A 9,383-nucleotide genomic window follows, 5' to 3' on the forward strand; every position below is an offset into this window, starting at 1 on the left:
GCTGGGAAGCTCTCTTGGGGCAGAAGACATCATGAAAGGAGCTGTACTCCTTAGGAATGTGGATAGACTGCTTCTCAGGAGGGCTCTCGACCGATGTTGCAAACAAAGAAATGGGGTTCCGACCTTGAAGAGGGAGATTTGGAAAACAGGCAGGTGTACATCCAGATCCCCATTTCTTTATCTCTCCTGTGCCCCAAGAGATGATGGGATCGTGCTTCACCAGCCACGGGCGCCCTAGAATGATGTCCATATTTGCACCCTCCAGAACCAGAAATTGAATCCTCTCTTGATGTAACAACCCCACTTGAAGAAGGATGTCTTCGCATTGTCGATGGATACGGGTCGAAGATCGAGTGCACTGGGTTATCGGTTGTATCTGGTATATATGCGAGGACGCCTCAGTACGGAGGTGGAGTTGACGACAGAGGGATTGGGAGATGAAGTTCCCTGCTGACCCGGAGTCGATGAGGGCTGTGACAAGGAGAGAAATAGAGGCAGTAGTTATTTGTACGGTGGTAGTAAGTGGTTTACATTGTTCAATATTCGTACTGAATACACTCACTGAAGTCCGAATGGGACGAAGGGGACACTCCATACGGGTGTGTCCACTGACACCGCAGTATAGACACAGACCCCGGGTCAGCCTCCTCTGTCGTTCCGCTGATGTCAGTCTTCCAGACTCTATTATCATGGGTTCTGGTTCTGGAGAGGCTGTTGACTCAGGCGATTGGAGGAGTGCAGACGAGGGGGTGATGGTGTCCTGTTGATAGGAACGGAGACGATCGGAACATCGGAGAGAATGTTGGATGAATCTCTCCAGACCCATTGTATCATCTAATGTGGCCAGTTGGATTCGGAGCGTGGGTTCCAAGCCGAGCCGGTACGTGGTCAACAACGATCTCTCATTCCATCCACTTGCAGCTGCTAGAGTGCGAAACCGGAGAGCATATTCCTGTGTAGATAGAGTACCTTGCTTTAGATGATACAGCTGCTCTCCAGCGGCTACTTCCCCATCAGAACGTCCAAACACCTCTTTGAAATACTCCGTGAAGGTAGTGATGGAATTCATGACCGGCCCGGCTTGGTTCCAGATCGTCTCAGCCCATTTAAGTGCAGGTCCAGAGAGTAGAGATACGATGTAGGCGATCTTCGACTTATCTGTGGGATATAGAGAAGGTTGCATTTCGAATATGAGGGAACATTGTAACAGAAAACCATTGCACTCCCCCGCTCCGCCTGAGTAGGGCGCTGGTCGGGCCATGGGACTGGAAGGAAGGGTCGAAGAAGAAACTGTGGAGGCGGAAGTGCTCGGTGCTGGTGGTGCGTTGGAAAGTGGAGCTGGTGGCTGTAGAATCCGCTTCAACTGGTCCACCAGCTCTTGAAGGTGATCGGGGGTGCTCATGTTGTCGTCGTTAAGGGTCCGGGCTTCTGTTATGAAGCGGACAGGAGACAGAGGTAAGGAAACGTTAGGGTGTTTATTAAATGACAACAAGGAGCACATGAAGGATAGCCAGGAGGATCAGGAATGATGTTGGGGTCTTTTCCTCCGTGGCTGGGTAACAGGAATACACGAGGATGGACAGCACACACCAGATACAGCTGACAGAGGATGACACAGACTTGGAAGGACTGGAAGACAGGACGATTCGGGAGGACCAGGAAGACTAGGAGGAATACAAAGAGAACAGGTAAGTAAATCGTTTGTTTTAGCTGAGGATGACTACGCTGAGTGGTCGCTCAGTTGTCCGCTTTCGTCGAGACGAGCCCGGACAATGAGCGACTGGAGTGCTGTGCTTTTATCTGGTGCTCGTGAATGTGATGCAGCTGTGTGCTCATTAGAAGTCAGGTGATGGTGATCTTCGTGAGTGGGGGTCGTGAGAGCCTGACCAATCCATGACAACTGTATGCAAGCAATAATGCGAACTTGATGAGAGCTGCAACTGGTAGCCAGACTGCACAGAGATAAAGAAAGCTCATAAGCTCTATTAGATTTGTTGAAGACAAACTATTTAATGATGATGTTTTTTGCTAACGTTTTTAGAACTTTTATTAATTGCAGATTATGTTAATGTACTGTTCTAAAAGCATTATGCAAGAACTTTTTATGATAATTTTGGAAACCTTTAGAGCAGTGTTTCCCAACCCTGTTCCTGAAGGCACACCAACAGTACACATTTTCAACCTCTCCCTAATCAAACACACCTGAATCAACTTATCATAACATCAGAAGAGACTCCAACACCTGAAGTTAATGGGTCAGAAAGTGGGAGACATCCAAAATATGTACTGTTGGTGTGCCTCCAGGAACAGGGTTGGGAAACACTGCTTTAGAGAACGTTAGCACAAGGTTACGAGATTGTTTCCTGTTAGCTGGGATTGTGCTGTTAAGTGCTTAAATTGCAGAAGTTTGATTACACATCCAGAAGAGCACTGTAATAGTTCACTCCAGCCTAAGAATAATAAGGTCTGGATAAGAAATTATGCAGAATGAGGATCTTTGATGATGATTTGATCGGTCTAATGCTTTGTGCCACAAATCTGCATGATTAAGCTGTTTTGCAGTGTGGTCTTTAAAGGTCAGCTTGTCAAAGATCTCCATAATCAGAAAATGTTCAGGTAGGTTGTTTTCTTTTTTTATATGGATATTTTACTCACAATTCTTTGTCAAATATTCCCCAATTACTGCTTAACAGAGAGAACACATTTCAAACATTTCAAGTAATTATAATTAACTAGTTTTTGCCATTTTACTAGGATTTTACAGGATACTAGTATTCAGCTTAAAGTGGCTGACTGTTAATTAGGTTAACTAGGCAAGTTATGTTAATTCGGCAAGTCATTGGACAAAACTGGTTTGTCCTGTAGCCAATTCACAAAATATACATTTCTTAAGGGGGCTAATAATTTCGACCTCAGCAGTTTTTACATTTTTAACGTTGAAAAAAAAAAAACATTCCAGATTAACTTAAAGAAATAAGACTTTCTCTGTGAAAATGTCCTTGCTCTGTTTAACAGCACTTGGGAATTATTTGACAACTCAGGTATTAACTGAAGTAATTTGATAGAAGAGCTAATCATTTTGACTTCAACTGAATTCATATACTGAATATAATTTATATAACTTAATTCTTGGTTTGTTCTATTATGAAAGCCTGAGGAAAAGCAGATCGCCCTGAACTATGTGATATCTCAGAATTAACTGCATCCATCCGCTGTTAGTACTGTAGACTGGAGTTTTGAGAGTTGTTAGGGTAACAATGTAAGCCACATTTCAGACTTTTGTTTCATCAAAGATCATTGATTAAGCTATTGTTGTGTGACAGAAGTCTACTACTAGTGCTCAGGTGCAATACGAGACAATACATGAACCCCCCCTCCCCAATAATTCAGGCTTCACTAAATATAGAGCTGAATTACTGAACTCTCCCAGGATACAATGGACGTCTGGTCACCCTAGACTTTACTTTGAGCTCCCAAAACACCATATAAGGCTTGTTGAGTGAAGTTGCACCCCTCTGTCTGCTGTAGTACTGCTGGATCTCTGCTCTGTTGTTATACTGGCTCCATTGTGTTTCACTTGCGAGAGGATCTGACAGAATGCTGATGCTTACAGTTTGCTTATTTAGGAGCAGAGTAGCCCCTATCTGCTCTCTCTCACACACACACACGCACACACACTTACCAACTTTAAACCTAACCAATCATTACATACACCCGCATTGCAGAATACTACACTAAATACTTTAGACATACAGTATGAGCAAATGTTAATTCTGTCCATTCCCCTTCTTCACACACACACATACAGACAGCAGCAGCTCTCTTGGACAGCTTCTGTGGGTCGACCATCGACCACATGCCAGGTCCATGCTGGATATGGGTGATAACATGATGATGTCATTATTTATGTATGAGTAAAGCTGTGTTTGTGTTGTTATGGCAGCTTGGTGACTAGGTAACTGCATTTGTGTCCTGAATGATAATTTAGGCATGTTCTTACCTGTCCTGTTTGGGTAATTTGGTTTATTACAGGACTTGAGTGTGACTGATGCATCTGCTATACCTATTATTTATGTTATTGTGCTAAAGATAGGTCAAAGTAATGATAATAGTTGTTTCTGAAATTTATTATAATTTTACCCTCGAATATGGTCCTCTGATCTTCATTTACTGTATGACCTTCAGATAATTGTAGCCTAGGCTCACTGGAAATGCGAGTCTCTGCCTACATTATAAAAAACCTTTCTCCAGGTATGTTTCATTGCACGTTTCAGATGACAAATCCACTAGGGGCACAGCCTACATTTTTTGCAAATGAGAAATACGATATTTATGGTACTTTTTGTGTATGTTTCAGTACACATCCTTCTCGTGCATGTTAAGGCTGATACACACTAAGCCTATGATGGCCTTCATCGGGCTGTTGTTGAGCATTGATTCAGCTTTTTGGTTTGGTGTGTTCCACTTGTCCCCTCTCATCAGGTTAACCTCTGAGTGAATTGGACCCATTTAACATTTCTCAAAACATTACATCTCTCAAATATTTGCAAACAATGTGGATTACATGAATGGATCCCCAACAATTACTGTGAAAATGGTATTAAATGCTCCTTTGTTAACACTTAGTATGTCGGATGTTCTGGTTTCTCTTTATGGAATGAGAAAACAGAATTCTACCGCCCAAGTCAGCTTCTGTCCGTTTGGTGTATTCACCGGCAGCTTTTTGGTCCAGATGTAACCATTTGGAAGGCAACAACACAGTTGGGTTTCGTTAGCACTAGTTGTTTGGTTTGGTGTGTTCCATCCTTTAATGAGAAGGCGGGGCTTGTTGTACAGATCACCAATACCAGTCAACCCTTTCCTACACCCTACTAATAGTGTTGACAAAAGCTGCATCACATAGTTTTACCTTGACTTTTACATTACTTATACCTCTTTTGTGGAATCATGCTTCACTGTACTCAAACCCAAGCATACTAACTCCAAAAAAGTTGTCCTTATTTAGATATTACAGAGATATACAAATTTTATTACATATCAAAAACACCAGTCAAAACGGCAATAACTTTTTTGTAGTATTTATTTGGGGTTGTGCAAAAACTTCATGGAAATTCTCCTTTATTTATTGATAGAATGTCCCTATATCTATATCTATGTAAATGTAAATATCTATATTTATATAAATATCATTCACTAATATATATATATATATATATATATATATATATATATATATATATATATATATATATATATATATATATATATATATATATATATATATATATGTATATATATATAAATAAATATCATTGACTGTAAAAATAATGCAGGGTTCTACAGAATTTCTTCATGTTGTCTCAACACAAATTGATTGTTAACTTAAAACACCATAAAACAATTAGATTGTCCCAAAAACATCTTTATAATTGTGATGTTTCAACTCATTTTAAATTAGCAGTTTTAACAAGCAGCAATAGTATTTTTTGTGTTTTAGTGTGAAAAGAAACAAAGGTTGTAACTTCCCTGTAGGGTTCATTTTTACCTAGCACAAGTAAGTTTTTTTGCTTTCATAAAAATGTTAGCTGAAACATGTATTTCCAATGAGTATGTGTTGCATATCTGACGTTTAAAATAGTACTGAAGCAATAATGCACAATCTAACATAGATCCAACAACAAACGAATACACTTCCCCCTTTAAACACTGTAATTTTTAGTTGAAGGCTGGAAGAGTTTGGTTTGTGTTGTTGACAGTTTGACTGCACTGTGACAGTAAATCCACCTTGCATGCAGTTCTTGAAGATGAGGGTTCCAGCTTGAAGTAATATGACAAAACCGATTCCATCGCAACCTTTTGTGACATCGTGTTTACAAGTGTTAGGTAAGCCTCTGAAGCTGAAATTCAGATATGAGAATGGCCATTTAGTTTTGGACATGCACTGTAAGTGTTTGATCAATCATAACCAATCAGAGTAGACTCTCAGAAAGGAGGGGCTTACAGAGATCAGATCCTTGAATGAACCATTTCTGACACTGTGAGAAAAGAGGGGATGCTGCAATGTGCATTATGTGTTTTTTGAAGTTGGATGGATGTAAATTGTCTTTGGAGACCTTCTGAATGAAATAGCACTACAATAGAATAACAGGGTAGTCACATTTTTGAACAGAAATCTATGAAAATTCTCATTATGTTTTTTAAAATCAATATTTCTGATACTGTAGCCTACACATTTGGCAAGAACTGAGTGTCTTAATTTTATGCAATGTTGCAAAAATCTGATCATTTAACCTGGTATAAGCGCTTAGATGAAAGTAGTCATTTGGACATTGCTAGTTTTATTTCACTTGTTTTTCTGCACGATAGCAGGAAAAGCTGAGACTGAAATATACTAAAATACACCTGTGTTGGGTGTTGATGGATCAGCTTCTCTGATGAATGGCTTGCCCTCAATGACTGCTAAGTTGAGGTGTCGAGTGTCAGAATGAAGGGGTTTCCCCTCACTAAACCAGGCCATGAAGCACATGCTAATACTGCAGTTTTGCAGTGCTGGTTTGTAACATATTAGATGTAATCTGGATTCATAAAATGTAATGACTAAGAGTAATCAGATATTCTATTTGTCTAGGGACAGTCCCGAATTTCACTTATGTAATGGATGTAACAATCGTGTTTTGTTTCACTTTCCCTAAAGATTCCTAATTGCTGAGCACTACTAGTAGTCTTCAGTCACATTAAAACAGCTCATCAATGGCAGCCAATCATGTTATGTGTTAAGCTTCCCCCCCTTCCACCCCTACTTCCTCCCCCTTTTTCCGAAAGGGCGACACGGTGGCCCAGTGGCTAGCACTGTTGCCTCACAGCAAGAACACTGCTGGTCCAACCTCCTATCGGGCTGGTTGGTGTTTCTGTGCGGAGTTTACATGTTCTCCCCGTGTTCGCGTGGGTTTCCTCCGGGTCCCCCGGTTTCCTCCCACCGTCCAAAAACATAAACAATAGCCAATCGACTAAACCAAATTATCACCGAAAACAACACTAGTTTACACTTCTTACGCGGCGACAAGCAGGGGAGTCCTCGAGACCTACCTGAGCTCGAACTCCGCTCTCGCCCTTCTAACGGGAGGGAGCCCCGGACTCAAGGATATTACGAGCTCAGGGCTCTCTCCCGGGACAGCATGCCAAATACGCTTTATTGATTATCAGCGTGAACTCTTGAAAGTATATTTCAAAGAACAAAATTTCCATCCAGTCACATTTCTACATGCAGTCATTACTGAAATTATGGGGTATGAATAATTTTGGGATTGACTATAGATCATTAAGTGTTAACAAGGAAGAGATGAAGTCGGTTTGCTATAGTTATAGCAGGATAAATACTATGAATCAGCATTTGAATGTACCCCTGGAGGAAACCCACACGAACACCGGGAGAACATGCAAACTCTACACAGAAATGCCAACTGACCCAGCTGGAACTCGATCCAGTGACCTTCATGTAAATGGACTAAGAAATAACAAATAACCAGGAACTGTATTTCCTATGCATGTTGATTCTTGAATAAAGGTGTTTTCCTGTCCTCTTTTTCATCTAAAGATATGTGACACCTCTATTCATTAAGCTTTCTCTTTTAACTTAGAACTCTTTCATTTGTTTCAACAGTGCCATGTCCTCAGGGAGATGATCAGGATGAAACACAAACATATTATAGGAACCTGCTGTAATTTGAGCTTCTGATTAATCACTTTCAGTTGTGACTCCACCCTTGTTTTCCAAAACGATCACCTGCCAGGAATTATTCTGCATAATTCAGACACCCTGAGTGACAAAACAGGAGTTGGACAAAATGGAAAATGTAAGCCAGGAGCCCAGAGCTGAACGGATCGCTCGCTACAAAGCAGAGAGGCGGAGAGAGCTGGCAGAACGTTACGGCAGCCAGGAAGAGGAGCTTCCATCAAAGTGGTCCAGAAGAGAGAGGGAGGGTCGTGGCATTCGTGATTCTAGCTATGTGGATACGTCTGTTTCTGGAGGAATAAATGGAGGGATGGGGAGGAATGGACGAGCAGCACTGGAAGAGAGGACTGCAAAGATCTCCAATGGATGTAAGATGGACACCAGTGGAGAAAACACACAGAACAGGTGAGATGGCCTGAGACTTTATAGCATACACAGATTTGTGTAATTAAATAGTATACCTGATATTTGTATCGTAATAGTCAGTTATAGAGAAAATAAAAAAATATATTCGATTTTATTATATTATATTGGTAATAAATCTTATTATATATTGGTAAGCTTGAAATCGATAGTTAACTTTGCACGAATAAACATTTAAGACAAATTATTATCAAATCTTGCTTCCCCTGTCAAGTATTAAGAAGTAAATAATTTCATTTATTGGATAAAAATACTGTTAATCATTTTAGAACGACATATTTTAATTTCCAATTCTCCCCAAGGCAAAAGAAGTACAATTTAAAATATGAAATGATACTGGATATACACTTCTAATAGGTTTTTACACTTGAAATTTAATTTAGAAAATTCACCATTCACCATTTATGTAAACACTCAATTGAAGACACAGAACACATATTTTTTACCTGCAGCTCCGTACAATCATTTTGGAAAAAATTGCAAGACTGGTTGATGATAGAGAATGTGGATGCTGAAGGTTTGAATTTCTTATTACAAGATATACTATATGGAATTACTTAAGATTGTTCCGTTTTGCACGATTTGATAAATATGATCATTGTATTAGCCAAATATTTTATTAATAAATGCAGATATTTTAAAACCCCTCGACTACACAATGTCTTCATAATAGAACTTAAAATCTTTTCAGATGCCCTAACCAAAATGAAAACAAAAACTGCCTTAAAAATGTTTCATTTATTTGTATCATATAACTTGCCATAGCCGAGATCTGTCTTATATTGATTTCTTTTTTATGTTTTTTATTTTCACTCTTAATTTTACTTTAGTTTGGATGGTTTTTGTCATTTACATTTTTGTATTTTTTATATTATTTTATGTTGAGTCTTCTATATGCGATACACAATTTGTAAAGTTTAATGCCATTTTGTCGTATTTAGATTTTGTATTTCCAATAAAAAAATGAATAAATAAAAAGTTATAGAGATAATATTATTTGAAATCAAAATTCATCTTTGAAAGTAAAAGAAATACTACATAAATTGAATAGTTTATTGGTCTCATTTTAGATGTATCTATTTCTCTATTTGCTTATTTAAACTAAAATGTCAGTCATTTTTTAATTGAAGTTGCACTCAAAAAAAAATGTAACCGCAAAAGTTAAACTTCATATAATTCATTTAGACGTCAATTTTCCATCCAATTCAATCACATAAATTCAACATAA

General features: G+C 39.1%; 1 protein-coding gene across 5 annotated transcripts in view; it reads left to right on the top strand.

Moving 5' to 3' along the window:
* svilc (supervillin c) overlaps positions 1-9,383 on the top strand; it is a 65,526-nt gene that overhangs the window by 8,832 nt on the left and 47,311 nt on the right. For all 5 annotated transcript variants that reach the window (XM_056454023.1, XM_056454024.1, XM_056454025.1 and 2 more), the window contains exon 2: positions 7,661-8,137. In XM_056454023.1, coding sequence (XP_056309998.1) covers positions 7,845-8,137 — 293 coding nt within the window. In that variant the 5' untranslated portion in view covers positions 7,661-7,844. The remainder of the gene's footprint in view (positions 1-7,660; positions 8,138-9,383) is intronic.

This window comes from Danio aesculapii, chromosome 3 (assembly GCF_903798145.1).
Source record: "Danio aesculapii chromosome 3, fDanAes4.1, whole genome shotgun sequence".
NCBI classification, from domain to species: Eukaryota; Metazoa; Chordata; class Actinopteri; order Cypriniformes; family Danionidae; genus Danio; species Danio aesculapii.